The 23971-nt window shown below is 36.6% G+C and overlaps 1 protein-coding gene and 1 long non-coding RNA gene across 2 annotated transcripts in view; one reads left to right on the plus strand and one right to left on the minus strand.

Moving 5' to 3' along the window:
* The window catches only part of EPB41L3 (erythrocyte membrane protein band 4.1 like 3), a 218378-nt gene that overhangs the window by 166879 nt on the left and 27528 nt on the right, over positions 1-23971 (plus strand). Inside the window, 9 exon segments of the mRNA XM_079109220.1 lie at positions 104-146; positions 6647-6722; positions 9449-9667; positions 10404-10491; positions 15499-15651; positions 20097-20117; positions 20119-20165; positions 20167-20193; positions 20896-21071. Coding sequence (XP_078965346.1) covers positions 104-146; positions 6647-6722; positions 9449-9667; positions 10404-10491; positions 15499-15651; positions 20097-20117; positions 20119-20165; positions 20167-20193; positions 20896-21071 — 850 coding nt within the window.
* Positions 11920-15491, minus strand: LOC306643235. The gene is made up of 2 exons (XR_013758860.1): positions 13678-15491; positions 11920-13647 (listed from the first exon to the last, which is right to left on the minus strand). It is a non-coding gene; the product is annotated as an uncharacterized lncRNA (long non-coding RNA).

Below are 23971 nucleotides of genomic sequence, written 5' to 3' on the forward strand. Positions count from 1 at the left end.
GGACAGTGGCAGGAAGGGCATTGTGGGCATGTCTGTATCTCATCAACATTAAGTCATCTTTGCGCTTCTCTGATTCAAATTCAGAATGTCATTTCTTTTTCAGAATTGGTTGGACCCTGCTAAGGAAATTAAAAAACAAATTCGAAGTAAGTTCTTTGGGATTATTTTGCATGGCAAGGTAAAGATATTTAAGAGAGCAGGTTAATCTGAATTGGTAGCTCATACCCAAGTGGCCAGTGTGAATAGACTTTTTTGAAAGACAGATTACAAGCTCATATATGATCTAGCACATTGATCCAACTCAGACAGTACCCACTTTTTGTTATTATAACTCAAATTAAAATAACTGACATTTGACCTACTCCTCTTCCTGTACACCCATGTGAAATGTATAATTTAATCATTTGATGCTCAAATTGGCAGTTAATCATTAAAAGTTCCAAATTTAATTATTAATGTTGTATTAAGCCTAATTGTCACAAACACATAAAAACTAGGCTACAAGCAATAGTCATTTGATAGTTTAAAGATTTAATAACAAATCAGACTGAAGTTCATTGGTGACAACCTCTTTTCTTGGTCCCTAAAAGTAAATTAATAAATATATATATTTCCTGAAAAAAATATATATTTGTTAATGGACATACAAAAAATTCCATGAGCACATCTCAAAATTGAAACATAAGTGGCCAATAAGCATTAAGTTGCTAAATCTAATGATTAAAATGAGACATTGTTTTCCATCTATTTGGATTAACAAAGATTTAAAAAGTTTATTATGCTTAATAATAACTGCATGGACACCTAAGAACCCAAATGGTAGAAGTATACATTGGTTCAACCGTCTAAGGGAGCAGTTTGTCAGTATTTATTAAAATTTAAAATGTACTTACACCTTGACCTTTCATTTTACTTGAAGAAATTTATTCAGCATATGTGTTAGAGGGAAAAAAAATGCATGTGTGTACACAGTGAAAGTTCATTACAGTACTGTTTGCAGTAGCAGGAAACTAGAGCAAGTTAAACACCTATTTATAAAGACAATTAAATCAATGAGGAAATAGCAATAGACAGATGTCTTAGCTCCTGTTAGTGAAAAATCATATCTGTAATGTAATCACATTTGTTTTTAAAATGTTATGCATACACAGAGCCGGGTACAGTGGTACATGCCTGCTACTGGGGAGGCAGTGGCAGGAAGATCACAAGTTTAAAGCCATCCCCAGCAACTTAGTGAGGCCCTAAGTGAGGCCCTGTCTCATTAAAAATCAAAAGGACTGGGCAATGAAATGAATCAGACGTAACTTTCCTGTGTTCTTATATGAATACACCCACAATGAAGCCCCACATCGTGTAAAACCACAGGGGTCCTAATTAGAATAAAATATACTCCACATATGTATTGCATGTCCAAATATACTCTGTTGTCAAATATATCTAAAAAGAACAAATTCTAAAAAATCATAATGCACATGAGAAAAAATGGGGAGCTGTGGATGGGGTTCATTGATAAAGCTCGCCTGAGTTCAGTCCTCAGTACCCAAAATAAAAAATAAAAAGTTACGCTTATATAGATGCAAGGGAAGCTTATAGAAAGCATGAAAGATTTAACAGTAATTACCTCCAGAAGTGGCATGCTCCATAGAGGCTTGAGAAGGGAGCTTTGCTATTTTTATTATTTAACATTCTCGACCGCTATTACTTTTACCATAAGCGTGGATAACCTTTATTGTAACAATTACTTAATTTTAAAAAAAGTTCGTATTTTTATCAGTAAAACCTAGCATAATTCTCCTGAATAGATAATTCAAGTTGAAAAATAAAGAATAAATTTAAAATCAAATCATTAATGGGAATATCCTTCCTTTTTAAGTTTTCGAAGAGTTTATTGTTAAAAGAGAGGAAAATACTTCTTAGTGCCTTTGAAAGTCCTGGGATATCAAAATACCCCAAGTACTAATAAAACAATTGGTAGTAAACAGTTAGAACCATTTAATATTAGATAATAGCCCTCCAAAAGTCACTGTCTTCTTGATGTTAGTCTGTTGATGATTTATACAATCAGACATTTACCATATTCTTGAGATAAATTCAATATATCCACTGATCAATTAGTTGAATGGAAATAGTTTGAAATTGAAGGCAGGAATATCTACTGTTGTGATAAATAGATGAAAACATTTTTTCTTGTTCCAAGGAATCCTAGTAAAAATTTTGTGATGATAGATATGTTCTAAAGATCTTTATATGGCATTATTAAAAGCAGATGTGAAAAATATGTATCATAGTGTTCTATGTGCATAATGTTATCGTGTGTACATCTAATTAATGAAATGTCGACCTGATTAGTAATTGCAAAGTGCTTTGAAAATATATAAAATGCTCAGGAATAAGTCATAATACTGTTCAAGGAAAGGTGGCATAAACTTTCTTGTGTATTGTTAATAGAATTCCTTTTCCCCTTTAACGTTCCATTTATGCTGTCTGCTATCTTCTTGAGACACAAAAGTTAAAGGTATAATCTAAATATGAAATGTAAAGGGTATTTTTTCATCATGCAGGTTAGTCAGTCACTTGACTCTTAAATAATAAAAACTATGTTGCAGAAGAGACAAAGGAAATGGGAAGTTATTAGAAGTTTTATTTAGTATTTTTATGTATCTTCTTGTTTCCTATCAACTAAAATGTCCTCTTTGTACAAAATTTGTATCCCACCAGAGCAGAGAGGTTATCACATTTAATGTAATTATTTGCCAACACCCCCTCTTTCCAGAGATGACAAAGGATCCTTTTTTATGCTGATCGACAGTAGGCCTTTAGACAGAGATCAGTCAGAGAATGGAGATCAATTTGATAAACATTTTAAGTTATAAGTTTATGATACATGGCAAATTCTGGAACCAGAGTTTGTTCTTAATAATAAAACCTCTAACTCTAGTCATGTTTAATGCATGCTGAATCTTAAAACCTCTAAAAATACTAATTTTTTTGTGATCGTAAGTAAAGGTTATTTATAATATAGTAATTTTCTGACAAAGACTATATGGTCAATAATAAATTCATGATATAAATAGAGTCTATTTAGAAATTTTAAGATTTGGCAAGCTTTAGAAGAATAGAATTAGAAATTTTTCATAATAATGAACTCCCTTCAATGCTACAATTTCTGTTTATCATAAATTTGCAATTTAAAAATCCTACATCAGCATTATAGAAATATTCATTTTAATGTGTTCCAGCTTTTTCATTTCCTGTTTCTCACCAGGGCCCTCCTCTGAGCAGATGTGGGGCTGCAAGTCACTCATGGCATGAATACACCCTCCTGAGTGATTTCTTTCTGCCACTTTCTTTATAAGGATGTATATTTGAACTTTAATCTTCTTTTCTCATTAATTCCTGGTTTTATGTCTTATTTCACTGACTTTTTTTTCTTGATTGGAATGTAGATTGTAGTTTCCATAAACTTTCCCTTCATTTCAAAAAATGCCCTGAAAGACCTTGTAGTTTCTTGGGTTAAAATCTTAAGATATGTGGATTCCTTGCTAATAGTGATTTTCACTGTGGTTCCAATGCACCAAAGGATTTTAATAAAACCACAAGTTCTAGGCCATAATCCAAATCTCAGGAGTAGAAATCTCTGGGGTAGAGCCTAGAAATTGGTATTTTTTTTAACATGTTTTTCAGATACTTCTTAGGCTCACTATAATTTGCAACTTACTTTCCTAGCCTGAGGATTTTTGCATTGTTGTTTGTACTTTTGTTACTGACTATTTTCCAACTTAGAATTTTCACCCTAATTTTATTATAAGATTGTTTTAATTACATTGCCAGACTCTTCACTGGAATCAAGGCATACTTTGAAGTAGATGAAAATTATAAAAGAGCAATAAATCCATTTCCCATAACTAATCCATTACTTTTTATTTCACTTGAGGGAAAGCCAACTCTCATTATGAGTCTTACTGGCAAGCGGTAAAGGGATCTATTTTAGTAGGAAGTGAGGAGAAATCAATAGGAAAGTAAAATCAAATTGGACTAATTTTAGAATAAGAAAAGGATTTTTTTGAGAATAATGGAATAAACATCACTAGAAATATATTTGATGAGCAGATTTTATAGCATAATTCTTATAGCAGATGTTTCAGTAATATTTTGACTAGTTTACAATATGATATTAACTACCCAATAATATCTGATCCTTTGATAAGTCCTTTATAGAACAGGTAGAGTCCCTGGCATGTGGAATCTCAAGTGTGATACAAATGATAGCATCAAGAATAAACTGGAAAGAATAAATGGGTCTCTGTCTTTTATGGCAGAAACATAGGGAACTGAAGGAGCTAAATATTGCACATATATGAGGAACATTACAAAGAAAGCAGCTAAGAAGTACTTAATAATACTGCCCCTTTTTTGGGATGTTGGAAGGCACTTATGGAGAAAATAAAGTTATCAAAAGTCATTTAATTGGGGTGGGGAGAGCATTTGTAAGTCTTGGGAGAGTAACTGAAGCATAAATACTCTTCTTTTTTATTATTAATTTCTTTCATTTTACAGACTGAATTTTGATTCATTGTACACAAATGGGGTGCAACTTTTCATTTCTATGGTTGTGCACAATGTAGATTCACACCATTCATACATACACATAGGATAATACTGTCTGTTTTATTCTACTATCTTTCCATCTCCCCACCCACTCCCACTCCATTTTCCTCTACACCATCCAAAGTTCCTTCATTCTTTTCTTCCTCCCCCAACACCCCCCCCCCCCACATTACACATCATCATCCACTTATCAGAGAAAACATTCGACCTTTGGGTTTGGGGCTTGGCCTATTTCACTTAGCATGATATTTTCCAACTTCATTCATTTACCAGCAAATGCCATAATTTCATTCTTCTTTATGGCTGAGTATTATTCCATTGTGTTTATATACCACAGTTTCTTTATCCATTCATCAATTGAACGGCACCTCAGTTGGTTCCAAAATCTAGCTATTGTCAATTGAGCTGCTATGAACATTGATGTGGCTGTATCACTGTAGTATGCTGATTTTAAATCCTTTGGGTATAAACCAAGGAGTGGGATAGCTGGGTCAAATGGTGGTTCCATTCCAAGTTTCCTAAGGAATCTCCACACTGCTTTCCAGAGAGGCTGCACCAATTTGCAACTCTACCAGCGATGTATGAGTGTACCTTTTCCCCCACATCCACACCAACACTTATTATTGCTTGTGTTCTTGATAATAGCCATTCTAATTGAAACAAGATAAAATCTTAGGATGGTTTTAATTTGCGTCTCTCTAATTACTAGGGATGATGAGCACTTTTTCATGTATTTGTTGATCACCTGTATATCTTCTTCTGTGAGGTGTCTGCCCATTTCCTTAGCCCATTTATTGATTGGGTTCTTTTTATTTTTGGTGTCAAGTGTTTTAAGTTCTTTATAAACTTTGGAGATTGGTGCTCTGTCTGAGATGTGTGTGGAGAAGATTTAAATACTATTCTTTAAGGTCCCAGAAGCATGGCTTGAGAGCACACCCATGTTATGAATGGATGGAAGCCAGGGAGCCTGGGACTTTTCTAGTAGTCCATTCAGAATATAAGCAAGGCCAGAGGAACTTTTAATGTGTTTCTGGGGTGAAGGTGAAAAAATATTTGTAAATAGTGTCACAGAGAAGGAATGCCCAAACTTTGGTAAATTATTACATTTAAAAGCCAAAATACCAATGTGAATAAGTTAAAGGAGTGATTACACAGATAAAATAAAAGTAGAGAAGGGAAAAGGATTTTTTTCATGTTTATTTTGATAACCATTCACAAAGATAGTATTGATGAGATATGGAGCTTAGTTAAGGCTAAATAATGTTTCAAGGATATGTGTAGCCAACACAGGGAGTTAGGTACCTGTGCAGTAGACCCTCTAGCCTGCTGGAGTATATGCCATGGGATTAAGAGTGGTACATTGTGAAGAAGATCTGCCCAAGTCACAGACTAAAGGGGCGTAGAATTGGGTAATGTGTAGTAAATAATTTCAGGTATGTATTGCATCAAAAATTTCCCTGAATAAGAAAAGAATATTCAACAGTCAGCAGAGCAGCCCACTTATTAAAGCAGTATTCACTGCAGCAAACCGTTCCATAAAATAAAATATGTCGACTAGTCCCTTGGCATTTATTATAATAGGATCTGACCTGTAACAACAAAACAGAGAGCACAAAGAAAATGGGAATTAGGTCTGTAGTGCTGGTATGTGAGCTATCCAGAAATTCAAAGCAGAAAATCTCATCATTTCCAGACTTACCTGATAAGAGGATTATCCGTATCATTCACTTTCCCTCCCCCCTCTTCTTCCTGAGGCTTATCTTTGATCCTGGGAAAGAGAGGAAGTTTGATCCATTTCCTTCCTAGTTAGAAGTACCAGTAAAGGATTTGATAGTAGAGAAGATTAGAAACTAGATGAGTTATCAGACTTCTCTGTGGATTTCATTTAACAGAGGTACCCTTGTTTTGTATTAGTGATCAAGCTGCCTTGGCTGTTAATGCTTGGAGTTGAGGTGGTTCTAGCAATTAATTAGAATCCTAAGTCTAGGGGAATTTTCTCAGGTTTCTAATCTGATCATTTCCCCCTCTATTTTTACAGGTGGTGCTTGGCACTTTTCATTTAATGTGAAATTTTACCCACCAGACCCCGCCCAGCTATCTGAAGATATCACCAGGTATTTGAAAATTGCCACTTGCCAGATACAAATATATACCCTAAAGCCATGCCCCTAGTGCCCACAGCCTACACAGCAGTTACCACTCGGTTAATCCCTGTCAGGGAATTAAATCACTGATTGGGTTAAGACTCTCACAACCCAATCATTTCTCCTCTGAACCTTCTTGCATTGTCTCACACATGAGCTTCTGGGGATACCTCACTTCCAAACCATAACAACACTCAAATGGCAAACAAAAGACAACTGAACGAGAGCACACATCTGATGAGAAGATTTGCCAAATCTATCTGTTCACAGTTGTATCTTTGGTGCTAGGCTGATATTTCCGGCTGCCTGACCCTGATGGGAAAACATGCAAAATTGAGATACTGTCATCCACCCACCACAGTCAAATTGGATGAGATTCAGCCTTAAATGATAAAGCAATTCTTAGTGTCCTGCTTGAAAACTTAAGAGTCAAAGTGTCTTTAGATGTTTATGCTATGCATATAATCAACCTGGTACCTCACAGCTGTCTAAAAATAAATTTGAGTTAACTTTTCATACCCAGTGTATACAAGAAATATGATTAATTCATTTTCTGAAATAAAGACGTTAAGAAAAGAATCTAACATAAAAATATCCCAGCTTGGTGGCTGAACTTAGAGTGTGAAAAGGGATTCCCTTTATAAAGCTGAGCTGGGTAGGTTAGTCTGTTTAGGCTGAGACCACAAAATACCAGAGATTGAGTGGTTTTAAAACAATAGGAATTTTCTTCTTATATACCTGGAGGCTGAAAGTTTGAGATCAGGGTTGCAAGCATGGTCATATTCTGGTGAGAGTCTGCTTCCATGTTGCAGACCCCTGGCTTCTTGCCATGTCCTTCTTGGTGGAAGGTGTCCGGGTCTCCCTCTGGTCTCTTTCATAAGGGTACCTGTTCTATTCTTGAAGGCTCTATCTAATCATTTCTGGGGGAGAAAAAAAAACAACACCTCTAATTCATTACCTTGGGGACAGAATTCCAACATAACTATTTGGGGGATGGGGATGGGTCCCCAAACATTCATCCTGTTATTCTTAGTGTGCTCCATGTCTTCCTAGATGACCCTACATTCTGCTTTAGAAACTCTGACTGTTGTTCTGTTTGGTAGTAAGTTTATGATCATGCCAAATGATTTTTTCCTGTGTGTAAAGATTTTTCTGTATAAGGCTCATATCCTTCTTAGTTGTTCATAAAAGGGAAATGACCCAAAACAGCTTTAGTCACTTGCTATGAATGAAAATAATTTCACTTGACATATTAGGAGAATGGTAGTAATTAGTTCCAGAGGATTTCTTTTCAATTGGCAGTAAATCAGAGAAAATGTATAATTTCTTATAAACAGAGGTGCTTTTTTTTTGTCCATATTGAAGAACTATTTCATTATTCATTGTTGTGGAACCCAAATATACCTGGATTTGAAAATTTAGTGTGTGATTCCTTTCTATCTTCTTGTGTTGTTTGTAGAGTCTATTAAATGCTTGAGAATTTTTACATCTGGGTTACATGGATTTTACTTACACATCAGCACCAAATCACATAACAGCGGCCCTTAAGACTTTATAATAATAGTCTGTTCCAACAGACTAACAGTTCTTTTCTTATATGGAAAGTTCATGATAGGTATTACTAATACTCATCAGTGTTAATCTTGAAATCTTTTGCAGGTGGTATTATAACTGTAAGTCTTAAGAATAAAATAACAGTGAAGGCAAATCAGCTATTAATGGAAATACTTTTATCATATGACAAAATTATGTAAGAAATGTTTTCTATTTCTTCAGTTTAAAGCTGTTTACTTACAGTGACAGTATTTTCAGATTTTAAGTTAGTAGTTCCTTGAAACTAATATTCAGATCAGTTAGATTCTAGGGAGATATCTAAATAAAAAGAAATAAAACAGGAGAAAACATTGTTTTAAAGAGGTGATGTCATCCAAAATGTAGGAAATTGAGAACAGAGTTTATAAAGGCAGGACTCTTATCTGGAGTCTTAGTCATGGGGCAAGACCTGTCATCCAGATATCAAAATGAGACTTCTGTAAGGCTAGGGGAAACTAATAATTAGGTGTAAGAGCATCATTTTTGTACTATTTTCCCCCAACCAAGGATTTCTGAGAGTGTTTTGAAGACTACCCCTAAGACTTTAAAAGTTATTTTTATTGATATATTATAATTATGTATAATGGTGGGATTTGTTATTGTATATTCATGCATGCATACAACATAGAGTATATGTTTAGATTTCTTCCATTGTGGTTTATTATGACCATTGCCAACCTTCTAGATATCCTTTAATATTATATTTTGTAACCTAGTATTTTCCCCTTATATCTAGATCAAATATAGATGAAACAAATATTAGCATCTAAGGAAGGACTGTATAGAGGGAAAAGAGGGGTGGGAGGGGTGGGAGGAAGGGAAAAAATAACAGAATGAATCAAACAACATTACCCTATGTAAATTTATGATTACACAAATGGTATGCCTTTACTCCATGTACAAACAGAGAAACAACATGTATCCCTTTGTTTACAATAATAAAAAAAAAGGAAAAAAATATATTAGCATCTATAAATGGTAGAAAATGTGTCCTGGAGAGGTTATTGGACAGGAAGAAATTGTTTACCTAGTTTTTACTGAATGATCTCCTTTTCGTGTAGCCTAATGCTGGCCTTTTGTTTTGACCTTTTGGCTCCTGGAAGGTACTACCTCTGCCTACAGTTGCGCGATGACATCGTGTCAGGAAGGCTGCCCTGCTCCTTTGTGACCCTTGCCCTGCTGGGCTCCTACACAGTCCAGTCAGAACTTGGAGACTATGACCCCGATGAATGTGGGAATGATTACATTAGTGAATTTCGCTTTGCACCAAACCACACTAAAGAACTGGAAGATAAAGTGATCGAGCTGCACAAGAGCCACAGGTCAGTGACAGGAAACCCTGAGAGCATGCATTTAACTTGTGCCTTGACGGGTGAGCATCAGTTCCACAGCCTGTCTCGTCCCAGTTTTTGTTTCAGTACATTAAGGATGGGACTCTAGCAGAGTGAGCCTGTACATGGGAAAGTTCTGGAGTACGTAAGCTTTCCCTCAGAACATCCAGGCATCTATTTGTAATGTTTTCCTTCAAAGCCATTTTTCTTATTATTCTTTTCCCATACACTAGCTGTGTATCCCTTGCCCTTAATGCTTGGGCCCAGAAGTGTTTCAAATTTCAGATTTTTTCAGACTTTGGAATATTTACATATACATAATGAGAAACATTGGGAATGGGACCCAAGTTTCAACATGAAATTCATTTACATTTCATATTCATCTTACACATGAAGTTAACTTATACACTATTTATAGTGCACCTGGGTTTTGACTGACCCATTTCATGAGATCAGGTGTGAATTTTATACTTGGGGCATTATGTTGGCACTCAAAAATATTCAGACTTTAGATTTTTAAATTAAGAACTGTCAACCTATTTCTGCCAGTGCCTCAACAGATATTTTCTTATAAATTAGCAAGGAACTAAGTGGGGAATTTTTGTAGGCCAGCCAGATAAAGGACAAGAAGCTAACTGATATGAAGAAGGAAAATCAACTAATTGCTTTTTCATTCTAATGGATAAGAAAGAAAAGCAGCCTTGTAACATTTTTTTTTTCTTATCAGAGGAATGACACCAGCAGAAGCAGAGATGCATTTCTTAGAAAATGCCAAAAAACTGTCCATGTATGGAGTAGATTTGCATCATGCCAAGGTATGCATTTTAGACCCCCCCCCCAACCATTTTATTTAATTCAATGCTGTTACCATATTTCTTTCTTCAGTGAATGTAATGGAAATGTTAGGGGTGCAAATTTCTGTTAGCCTTGTAAGCCCTACTTCATGTTAAAACAAACAGAGCTCTTTGGTATTTACTGGGGGGTTTGCTCTTCATGGCTCAAACTCACTTTGCCCATGGGTTAAGCCTCCTGAAAACCCACAGTAGACAAACCTGATTGCCTGGTGATTCAGTTGGAAGCTTATCATGACCAAAGAATCTCTTAGGCCCTGCTGCCTTCTCTGCTCTAGTGGTATCTCTCACTGCACCCACAAGTACCTTTTGCTGCCTCTGGACCCTGACTCTGCCTTTCTCCTGAATATGTCCACCTTTGTCTGGACTTCTGTGCTCTTTCATGTCCATCTGTCTGTCTGAACTTGTGTCAGATCCTGTGTATGCACCATCATGTACTTAGTAAATTCATGTTAAATTTTAAGAATTCTGTCTCATTTAAGCACTCTGACCTGGAACCAGTACTCTGAAATAAGATTATTTTTTAAAGTCCAACCAAAATTAGTCATCCTGGCTAAGAATTGCCTGCTGACCGATAATGGGTTCAGTGTTAGAGAGGCATCTTAGTAAGAAAGAAATTGTAGGACTTCAGTGTTGAAGACAAATACAGCAGCTTTGACTCTGTCATGCTTTTTCTAGAATCTCTGCACTTTTAAGAAGTGAGAGAATGAGCATGTGGACTACTAACCTTTAAAAAGCCATGGACAAAAGTCCTATGAAAATATGGGCAAGCTTTTATGAGGACTTTGATCAGCAAAACATATGTGATTTGTTAGGTTTCTAAAGATGGATTCTGATGTTTTGGCTGTGTCAATATTTAAAGTTCAGAGATAGTTTCTTCTGATTAGGGCTGACAAGATAATATCACTTCTGCATAGGGATGTAGATTTGACCTCTGATAGACAGTCACCAATTTCATGGTCTCCGTCTCACAAGAATGTGCAATTACAGCCTTGCAGGCAGGCAAGTGTCTTCCACAGTCGGTTTTAAGTCTAGAAATGAAGAGCAGTTTCAGCTGTCTTTGTTCAAGCAAACATCTCAACAATCTTAATCACCAAACAGAAGAAAATACATGATTTGTAAGATTTGTTATTGCTCTTTGGTCAATGTTTGGGAGCAAACGAATCCTCAGTGACTTTGGACAGAAAAACAGTGGCCATTGAACCAACGTGGGCTTGATTGGTGATGTCTGCGTGTGAACTCCTACATCACAGGGAAGGAACATTTCCAAGGTCTGAACACCAGCTGAGTTTTGACTGAGGGCATGTGCTGGTATACTAAATGGCAAGTTCTTTGACATTTGTGTGTTATTACAACAGCAGGTATAGCTGTTTACTTGCCAGTTTTTAGTTGCATGTTTTCACTTATTTTGTCCTTGGATGATGGAGACATTTTCTCTCTTATGCCAAGTATAGGTTAGGGTAAGAATTTGAAAATAAAGATAAAGAACCAGTTAATTAAGTGTTTAGAGATTTCCCTAGGTGGCTAAAAGATAATCAAAAAGGAAATGAAAGTAGCATGAGAATTTGAGTGAATTTGAAGCTACTTTGGAGTTATATTATGCACTTCGATGCATTCACTGCCTAAAAATAAACAGATAAATAAATAAATGATTAGAATGTACATTGAGGGAAGTATGACTTAGGATGTATCAGTGTTCCCTTCAGTAAAAACAAAATCACTGCACATTGCTATAGCTACTGAATTAAAATGGATGGCTGCTTCGTCATTCAATAATATGATTTGAAATTATGCCATTAAGAAGAAGGAGAATTAAGGAAGTGCAAATGCAGCCCATTATAGGATTTTATCTGAATATTAAGTATAACAAACGATTCATAGACTCCGTTTTCTCATGCAGTCACACTCCATCATTTCAAGGAGGAAATTTACTGAATTAAATTAGAGCCAATTTCCGGTTATGAGCTGGATGCTTCTCTTTCTATTGATGGTATGAAAGTCCCTGAGCTTTATGATCCATTTAAGCATTCTGAATTGTGATCATGGACTCCCACAGCTCCATATGAAGAATAAAAACCCATATTAGATGAAGGTTCTATGTTTTGCATAACCTATTCCAAAAACTTTTTTAAAAAAGAAAAAAAAGTTAGGAAGCCTGTCTCTGCTTGTTTGTTGCTTAATGTTAGTTTTAATAGACTTTGTCAGAGTCATTTATTTCATGTAAGACATGAAATGCAGATATAAATCCCTGTTGTATCCCCATGGATCAGGTGATACTGAAGGATAGCAATGTGTGAGCCACAATTCTAAATGAAGGGAACGTCATAGCCATTTATTTTCATTGTGACAGATTGAGACTTCCCAGGTCTACCTCAAAGCCCCTGATAATGGGAGTATAAGTGGGTCTGTTGATAGTGAAATGGACCTGTCCCCAAGAAAAACTGCATAGCTTTTAATACTAAAGATTTATCCAACTAACTCAGTACTCTGGTCGTCAATGGCAGAAAATTTGGTAGGAAACATTTTTTTTGTCCCTGTGCAATTAAAGAAATAGACCCTTTCATCCAATGAAACACCCCACTTTTCCTGCCGTTTTCATTTAATTTTTCTTTCAGCAAGCATGTATTAGTTTGAAATGAGCTGAGTAGGCCTGTGCTGGCCATGAGATTACAAATATAAAACAGAGCTGCTGCTCTTAATCAGCATCCAGTCTCCAGGGGAAGGAAGACAGGGGATCTTATTTTAGGGCCATTTAGTAAGGGTGTGCTCCTGATAACAGACTGATTTGGGACCAGAGAAACATGTTGGAGGATCTAAGAAATGGTGGTGTTTGTTCCTTCCTCTTGTTTCCCATGAGGGGATATTGTTTCCTTGTGATCAAGGACACTAATGGTGATTTAAAAATAGATAAAACTGAAAAAGGTTTTAAATGGCCTTTCCCTCTGTGGACCAAAGGCTATTTCCTAAACTTACATTCTATATTGAAAAGAGAGTGAACCAAAGGACAGTTATTCAAGCATTCTTCCTCATGCCTGCCTTTCTGCTCCTGGCAGGAGGTGGTCATCTCTGAGGAGTTGGCAAACAGAAGGGCTGGTTCTCAAGAATCAGTAGTACCAGCAACTTGTGAGCCTCAGGTTATAATTCTTTAACTTGCCTGGTCAATATAGTCCCTGATAAATGATGGGCAGCTTCTGGTCTTTGGGTTCCCTAATTTTATTATATTCTAATATCCTGCCATCCCAGAGTTCCACTTCTATAGAGTAATTCAGTATCTAATGGAGTGATATGTTTCCAAGGTAAGATATTTCATTTTAAACCAGTTATATTGTTAGTAAACTTCCTGTTTCCCAGAAATGGACCAATATATTAATGTTCGATTCTGGTAATGTCCATCTTATGCCTTACATTGACACCATTTAAGAAGTACCTTCCCACCATAAACATGAGTGACAGTCTCCTGTCTGAATTCTTAATTTTTCCGTCTCTGCCGTGCTATATTGCAGAGTAATTCAAAGTCAGGGACAGCCTTTCCAATAATGAGAAGACCTGAGTATAAGGTGTGACCAACCCATGACCTTTCTGACTTCAACAAGCAGGTGCAACAGGAATTGATTCTGTACCTCACATGCAGCCCTGCCTCTGTCTTTTTCACCCCTTTGAAGGCCATGTGCATTTTCATTTTACCCAGATTTCAGTGGAATGCAATGTTTAACAGGAACACACTAGATACAATATACTTGTTGAGCTTAAGGTGACAGCAGATGACCTCTGGACATCACACATTCCTGGGGAAATTACCTCAAGATGAAATGTCCAAGTAGCAAAAGCAAGTTGCAATTATAATAGCATCCCATTTTTGTTTAAAAAACATGTAATCATATGTGAAGTGTATGTGCATTTATATATAGGAGTCATTATTTAGTGTGATTACAACTGGACAGTGTTTTCATGTATAGAGGTGTATTGGGGGAGTAGATTTATATTTTTTAAAAGCTTTCATATTTAAATTTTTCCTTGACAATAATAGCAAACAAAGGTTTAGACTCTTTTCAAAGTAACAAGATCCAAAATGCTCAAAGGAAAGGAAAGTTCCCCTCTTTTAATTTTTTTCAGTTTTTTTTTTAGTTGCCAATGGAACTTTATTTATTTATTTATATATGGTGCTTAGAATCGAACCCAGTGCCTCACACATGCCAGGCCAATGCTCTACCACTGAACTACAACCCCAGTCCCAGGTCCGCTCTTATTAGTGTCCATATCAGCTGAAAGCCCAGCCAGGCAGCATGTGTGCAGCTGAGACTCCATATCTCAGTTTCCTCATCTGTAAAATGGGAATAATAGCAACCATCTCAATATAGCATAGTGAAGATTGGAAAAGTTAACATACATAGAACAGAGCAGTGTCTGACACTCCATAGGTAAGAAGTGTGTGTTATGGTTATTAATACATAGCCCTCTGCTTGGCCTTTGCTCTGTGCAGCATTTATGCCATAAATCTAAGATACCTGGGTGAACAAATTTTATTCCAAAAAATCTCCACAGTGAAAAACTTAAAGTTAAAAAACTTACTTAGCTGGGTGCAGAGGTGCATACCTGTAATCCCAGTGGCTTGGGTGTCTGAGGCAGGAGGATTGCAAATTCGAAGCCATCCTTAGCAATTTAGCAAGGCCCTGAGCAACTTAGTGAGACCCTGTCTCAAAATTTAAAATAAATAAATAAATAAATAAATAAATAAATAAATGAAAAGAGCTGAGGACATGACTCAGTGACTAAGTGCCCCAGGTTCAGTCCTCAGTACCAAAACAAACAAACAAACAAAACTTACTTAAGGGTAATACTTTTAAAAATGGGTCTACAGTATTTTTCATATTTAATTATTCAATTGTCAATTCTGTAGTGATTTAGATTTCGTACCCAATAAAAAGTGGAAATAACTGAGATACTGATATACTGCTTTTTGCCATTCTCTAGGATTCAGAAGGAGTAGAAATTATGTTAGGAGTTTGTGCAAGTGGTCTGTTGATATATCGTGATCGGTTGCGAATAAACAGATTTGCCTGGCCAAAGGTTCTAAAAATTTCATACAAACGGAACAACTTTTACATTAAGATTCGGCCAGGAGAGGTAAGTAGGCCTTCATTTGCATGTGCATTAGGAAAAAAAGATCCATAATAGCAAAAAATAATATAGATTTTCTGCTCACAGATTCCAAGCACCATGGGACATGGTGAATTATGTCTACATCCTAAAAGAATTTGTTGTAGGTTTGTCCAAAAAGCAGCAATAAATAAAATGTTCTCTTCTTTATTATGTTGTTCTAGTTGAGCTGCATACACTAATTGAGAGGGTTTTTAAAAACATATTTTAATATAAATCAGGATTCATGAATAATTTTTTGTGTATTTCAAGCTGTGATGAATAACTCTCTTCCCTTTGTGTTCTGCTGCTGTAAGTCCTTTCCCTTTTTATTTTTTCTGTAAGTCTGACTGTACCCTAAAGTGAATAGCTAGAGGTAATGTGCTTCAAGGTACAGGAATGATTAGAACAAAGGATGAGGTAGTGTGTATTATGTAAATATTCCAGAGCCCAGTGCATATCCAATGTATTTCTGATTTCTTTTTAATCAGAGAAACTAATAAAAGAATCAGAATTATTAATTCCTACTCCTTGGGCAGCAGTCTCCATGATCAAGTTATATTTATATATTCCTTAGTGACTTGTACATAATAAGTATTATATTCTACTTGCATTTGTTTAAGAAATAATTAATGAATATCTCCAATTTCTAATTGGTGCCTTAATAAACTAGAAGCAAACTCAAAGATTCCAACTCATATATATCTCTAAGAATTTTCTTGTACAATGTAGAGTTTTCACCTGCCTTTAAAATCTACATTCGCTCTATAATTTTTTTGGTAGAAAATGCAGTTTTAAAAAATCAGAAGATAAAGCCAACAATCACGTTTAATATAAATGTAATTATATTAAATATTTATATAGTAAATAGTTGTCATAGACAACTGAATAATCTGTAAGCTTTCATTTAAATATGTTGAAGCTGTAGTGTTTTAGAAATACTTTCCAAAAATTGTATGTGAAGCTTATAACTGATATGTGTTCTTTTTAATTCATTGAACAAATATTTATTCAGTGAGCATCTGTTTATTGTCAGGCTCCATGGTGGGCATTGGATAGAAAGAAATATGACCTTGCTTTTTTCCTTAAGAGATTTTTCTAGCAGAGAAACAGACTCAACACTTGAATAATAAAACCATGATACAAGAGAGATGATGATCCATAGAAAAGGAGCGAGTCTCCTGTGAGGCCGTAGGGAGAAATGAAGTGGTAGACAGTAGTGAGCCATGGAAGTGTTTAAGCCGACACACTAGAGGAACGTTTTGGAATGACGGCTTGTTTCTCAATGAAATGCAACTACTGAGCGATACCATGTGATAAGACCCAAATCATGGTGTGGAGGGAGCAAATTTTGAGACCGGGGTTTCAGGAGCAGAACCAATAGGTTTCAGAGACAGGATGGAGGAAGGGATTAAAAAAGGGAAGAATCCACATAACCATAGGGGTTCCATTTGGATGACTGAAGTTGATGGAGATGATTTCCAACAAGAAAGAGGAAGCCAATCTCAAAAAACCAAAGGCCTAATGTTTCCTTTGATATGCAGATGCTAATTCACAATAAGGGGTGGTGGGGATAATAGAGGTGTTTTGGACTGGACAGAGGGGAGTGAAGGGAGGGGAGGGGCATGGGGGTAGGAATGATAGTAGAATGAATTCGACATTATTACCCATGTGCATATATGATTACATGACCTATGTAACTCATCATGTACAACTAGATGGATGAGAAGCTAGACTCCATTGTGTATGATGTGTCAAAATGCATTCTGCTGCCATATGTAACTAATTAGAACAAATAAAAATCTATTAAAAATATATAAAACTAAATAAATTTAAAAAGAGAGAAAGAGTGAGAATAGAGGGAAAAAGATGAAATTCCTTGGGACTAATTTTCAAGAGGCGGAGTCTTGCATAGTAAGGAATTGAACAAAATCATCACCCAATATACGTATTTTACCCAAGACTGAGACATGGGATAAATTGCTCCAAGAGTAAGGGAAGTTGGAGAAGAGGCTCTAAAATAAAAACTCTGGGCAACTCCACCATTTGATAGAGGAACTGGTAGAAGAGAAACAGGAAGATTAAGAAAAATAGTCATAAATAAAAGAAGGTAGAACAAACAATTAAAAGAGGAAGAAGAAGGGACAGAGGCTATCAGATAACAGGTGAGTTTCAGGAAAAAAGTGGCTCACCAGCAGTGCCATCTGTTCCAGAGAAAGGCACACACGGTGCAAACTAAGGAAAGCATGTTGAACTTGACAGTCAGGTCCCATCATGATATGTAAGAGTTCAGGAACGTGTTAGGAGCACCTGCCAAGGGTGCACTGAGGCAATGAGTGAAGTAGCAGAGGTGGCAGGTGGAAGCTTAGCAGTAAGGAGTGAGGCAGGGTTTGGTTCTGGCTGAAGCAGGCCCCAAATTGGCTTCCCACCCTGTCCTGTTTTACAGTCATATTTATAGGCAGAGAAGAATGAGAATAAATTCTTGGTGGCATACAGTCTCTGACGAGGTTGAAGGAAGTAGGTGAAAAGCACAGAGATAAGCATTCAAAAAACCTAGGGGCCTGAAGCATCCTTGCGTAAAGAAGGATAGCAGTAGGACGCTCTTCCCACTAATAAAGTTAATCTCATAGAAGTAGAGAGCAGAGAAGTGGTTACTAGAGGCTGCAGGAATGGCAAGAGAGGATCAATATATCCAGGGGTGCAGTTGGACAGAGGAACGTTCCTTAGTTCGGTAGTGTAACTGTGTGGTCAACAACAATTAAACATGTTTTAAGATACCCAGTAAAGAACATTTTGAGGGGCTGGGGAGATAGCTCAGTCGGTAGAGTGCTTGCCCTTGTAAGCACAAGGCCCTGAATTCGATCCCGAGCACCCAAAAAAAAAAAAGAACATTTGAATGTTTCCAACAGAAAAAAATGATACACAATTGAGGTGGTAGATACACCAGTTTACTCTGATTTGATCATTACACATTTGCGTATATGTGAAATAGTACATGGTACCCCACATATATGTACAATTATTATATATCCGCTAAACATTTCTATAACTTTAAAAAAAGAGAGTCATTCTTCCTGGGAAGTTGCAACAGAAAGCATGCTGCCTGTCTTGTAGGTCCTGGCCATAGCACAGTGTGTGGGGCATCTTAGATGTGGGATGGGTAAATGCATAATGCTTTAGTCAAGACCACAGTACTTTTGCCTTGACTTGGGTCCTTCGGACAGCAGCATTTTTACAACCACCACTGCACATGGATGTCCAGAATGAAGAAGAGATTGAGAAAGGCACTTGTGGTTGGAGCAACTTGTGATGTAGTTCCCCAATTCCCCAGTTATCGTCAGCAAGCAAGAAATTAAAGGTCAGCATGATCATGTCTCACGTGCTGTGCACATGAGCCTCATCCATGTTTTTTTTTTTGCCACAGAGATAACTTTTGCTGGTGATTGTATCAGTAGTCCAGTTGTTTTGTCATCCTTTGGATAAACCTTTACTGTTTAAGATGGTTGCCCTCTGGTGGCCTGCTGTATATTGTCTTCAGAAACTGAAAATTATTGTGCATCTGCAATAATCATATTAAAATATATTATGCAGAAAATCAAATTAGATAATCCATCTTGAAAAACCAAATGGCTGATAGAATATCATATGAAAACATACATGCTGGGAAATATGAAAATGTGTTCTCCCAATCTCTGTTTATGTATCACAAAAACAGATGTTGACATTTAACATTATAATCCATAGTGGAGCACACAGATGAAATCAGCAGTATCTCACACCAAGTCATTGTATACTTAGGAAATATGCATATTTCCTGGCAGATCCTGGGAAAAAAATGTCATTTCTTTTTTTTTAATTATTTTTTTTAGTTATAGATCAACACCAGTACCTTTATTTTATTTATTTGTTCTTTATGTTGTTCTGAGTATTGAAACCCAGTGCCTCACATGTGCTAGGTGAGCATTCTACCAACCACTGAACCACAAGCCAGCCCAGGAAATGTCATTTCTAAGCATGCTGTAGACTATAGCTATACATACTTTATTCATTTTTACTCATTCCAGCTGAAGTCATGTCATTGAGAAACCATGAAAATAAGAAAAATGGGGATCAGGACAACTGATCTTTGGGAGAGAAATCCAGTTACCTTACTTTTTGGTTTAGTTTCATAAGATCCACACTAGTTGCGGAAGGCATTTACTGCATGCATGACACATTTATCTACCCTTGCCACATTTTAAAGAGATAAATGTGATTATTTTTTAAATGAATGTGTATAACATGGATTCCACATATGGCAATTGATTTAGTGAGCAGAGGAAAAAAAATCTTATGGGGTGGCATGATTTTGTAAAGTCATTTGTGAAGCATCAGTATTCATACTTTAAAACTTGACTCTACCTATAAATATATGTGCTTTTTTTTAAATTTAGTTTGAGCAATTTGAAAGCACCAATTGGGTTTAAGCTGCCAAACCATCGGGCTGCCAAGCGTTTATGGAAGTAGTGTTGAGCACCATACATTTTTCAGGTAGGTAGAGATCATTTGGGGTTGGTTTCTGTTCTTTCCCTAAGGAAGAATTGGAATGACTCAATCACTTATACTGAAAAAGTTTGAGGGGAAGAAGGAAACTATAAACATCCTGTCTATTCCTTCAAGTTCATTTTCAATAGATATTGATAAGAAATCCTGAAAGTACTTCTGAATAAATTTAAAGGATTTTCTTTCATTTGTATTTTACTCATACTCTTTTTGTAAAGTGTCTTTTCATTGTTTTTATAGTGTCCTCTTCAAGTATCCAGTCCATTCCTTATGGTTTCAATAATTTCTTGACATCCTGTACTCCTTTATGCACACGTAGTACTAGACCCAACGAGAGTTACGGCTACAAAAATAACAAATTATATTCTTCCTTCACTAAACCATCTATTTAGTTGCTCCTTGGGCTTATGGAGTCATGGATTCTCTAGACTTTCTAGACTCTCTAGTTTATGAGATAAATATTAATGTTCATGCAGTCTAACCCAACCCCTATCTTACTTATATCTTGTCTCCAGCATCCCTTATTAATATATACTTCATGACTTGATAGCTTTTCTAATAAAAATCAAATTCATTTAACTACAAGTTGCATGTTAAACCTCTAATACATGCAGCACAGTGAAAAAGTTAGAAAAGCATTCTGAATATTTGACCTTAATGATCTTTCTGGTGCTTTCTTTAATATCTTAGACTATTGTTACCAGAAGCACCTCCAAAGAAATTCCTAACCTTGGGTTCCAAGTTCCGTTACAGTGGAAGGACGCAAGCCCAGACGAGGAGAGCCAGTGCACTGATTGATCGCCCCGCGCCTTACTTTGAACGCTCGTCCAGCAAACGTTACACCATGTCTCGCAGCTTGGATGGAGGTAGGCATTGCTCACTGGCTCTTAATAATTGCTAGTAACTCACCAGGAAAGTGTACCAAACTGTCATGAGCTCTGTATAAATGTAGATCCTCTTGGATGTTGTGAAATGGAAAGCAGCCGAGGATCTGAGCTAAGTGGGAGATTGTGAAAATCCCCACCTCCAAAATAATTCCTTGTCTGTCTATAGATGTGTATAAACTGAGATAAATTAGGTACTTTGGGAATGAGGAGGGTAACTTTCATAAACCAGTACCCCGAATTTGGAGAAAGGTGGTGGAGTGGGGAACATTGCTATACAAGTGCTCTCTGCTGTTAAGTTAAATGGGTGAGTCAGCAGATTAAGACAAGGACCAGAATGGTGGCACATGGCTGTAATCCCAAAAACTCAGGAGGTTGAGGCAGGAGAATTACAGGTTCAAAGCCAGCCTCAGAAACTTAAGGAGGCCCTAAATAAAATAGTGAGACCCTGTCTGAAAATAAAAATGAAAAGGGCTGGGAATGTGGCTCAAAGGTTAATACTCTTGGGTTCGATCCCCAGCACACACCACCCAACACACACACACACACACACACACACACACACACACACACACACACACACACACACACACACACAAAACAGAGACAGCATCACTCAGATGACCTTCCTAAGAAATAACAACCAGGAATTTTTAGTCCTGTTTTCATGTTGTCTCTCAGCTGTGTATTGCTGTCTGTAGTATGAGGGAAGGGGGCTTCTGCCACTAGGCATGCCAACTATAGTGACACTTGGGAACTGAGTCGTGGCCAAACTTCCATCTTCTAGTTCAGAACACCTGGAGATTAGTTGTTCTGTTAAAAACCCACCCTGTGCAAATGAAAAGTGCTAGGTTGCTGGCATGCACATATGATTTTAATGAGGAAGCAAAAGCATAAATAAAATAAATGTTACAGGAGCCTGGAATCATCTCTCTCCCCTCTGTTTTTGCATCTGCTCCCCAAAGATCTCCTTTTCCCCTGCTTCTGCCACCATACCCTAGTGTAGTTATGTGGGTGACATATTTCCTGAATCCCCTGATGAAAAAGACAGAATTTTCTGGATGGCATCCTTTAGAAAACTGTTTATAGAAGAAGTCACACTGGTATTGTTAGTGTTATATTTTCTGTGTTACTGCTAAAGTGAGAACAGCACTCATCTGGCAAGAAAAACTCAGGGAGTGAATCCAGACTGTTGTCTTCTATCTAGATAATGGTTGGCAAATGATTTCAGCTCTCCAGGTCTGAAGTAGTTTCCTAGAAAAATGGGAGTTAGACCATCTTCATATACTTGTTGTAAAAATATATGTAGAAAACAGTCTTGGTATAGATATAATTATTTCAATTTCATTTGTGAGCTGGCCTAAAAAGTTCATTACAATTAACTCTGTATCTGTGAGTTCCAAATCTGCATAATTATTTTTAGAAACTCCTATCTACACTGAATATGTACAGACTTTTCGTCATCATTCCTTAGACAAAACAGTGTGACACTATTTGCATAGCATTTACATTGTGTTACTTATTATCAAGAGATGATGTAAAACGTAAAAGAGAATGTGCAGTTACATGCAAATCCAACACCACTTTATATAATAGAGACGTGAACATCTTCGGATTTGATATCCACGGTGGTCCTGGAAACAATTCCCCAGGGATACCAAGGGACAACTGTACCATTCTGTAAAGCCAGCCCTTTAGAATAAAACATTGATCAGAACTGTTAAGCTATTGAATATCTCTGATACAACATTGAAGCTCTTCTTTTCACTTTGTCCCATTTACTCTCTTTAGAGAATCTCTGTTAACTATTGGTACATTCTCTGTGTCAGTGCTGAGGAACTTTTATAGAACCACAACTTTCTTTCCACCATCCACTGTGTTCAGTGATGTGCACCCAAGGGAGCACATTCTCGTGAATGTTGTTTTCCTCTTGACCTTTTGTATGATAATGACTTGGAGAAGACAGAAGACATTTGCGAAGTCAATGCACTAATCTCATGCTGTCTCTTCCTCCCTGCCCAAAAGTGATGTTAGTATGTGTTTGTCTCAATCTTGGTGGTTCCCCTCTTCTCGTATGTTTTCTGTGCTGCTGAGCTGGCTGCATGTTGGAACATACATTGCTTTTTTGCAAGGCAGCAACCTCTTGTAGGAAAAAACAGCCCACCTGGTCTCATACAGCTTTCTCATTTGTATAAAGATAGATAAAATATCTTAGTGAATAGTTTAGTAAAGCATTTAGCCATCAGAAGGATTTCAGAAAGGGATTTCATTTCAGAATCCTTTCTTTTATTTATGTTTTAAAGCTCCTAAAAGTGAACGCAGATATGTTTTGTCTGTGATCAACTGCTGTGTATTAGAAAAGCAGCATTTCTTTTCATGATATCCAATTTTTATAAATATCGAAATGTAAAATAATGAACACCCGTTTTAACAGCGAACTGAATTTAGCATCTCTTCACTGAGATATGTTTAGCTGGTAGAAAGTCTGTATCTTATATCTCTTATGTTTGCATGCTCTGCATTTGCATGAATTTCATTTGGCAGCATTTGTCTTGTTTTCCTCAAATATTAGAGATGTGAATGAGTATATATGCATCTCATCATGGCAGACTGTTTAATATGCAGTGGATATTAAAGATTTCTATACTTCACTTGAATGGAATTACCATCAGAATTTTATACCTCTGCCACAACATGGGTTAATTTTCATTATTACCCTTGGGGCTTTTATATCATAGGAATGTTAGATTTTTAAGCATTTGGAAATAATGAGACCATTCAAAGCTCTTTGGTGAATAGTACTTCCAAAGATGTGGTTCAAATTCAAGTGTATTAGAATATTGTCCGCTGCTGTGAGTCATTGAACTTGCCACTCAGTGCCT

This window comes from Sciurus vulgaris (assembly GCF_902686455.1).
Source record: "Sciurus vulgaris genome assembly, chromosome: 13".
Lineage (NCBI taxonomy): Eukaryota > Metazoa > Chordata > Mammalia > Rodentia > Sciuridae > Sciurus > Sciurus vulgaris.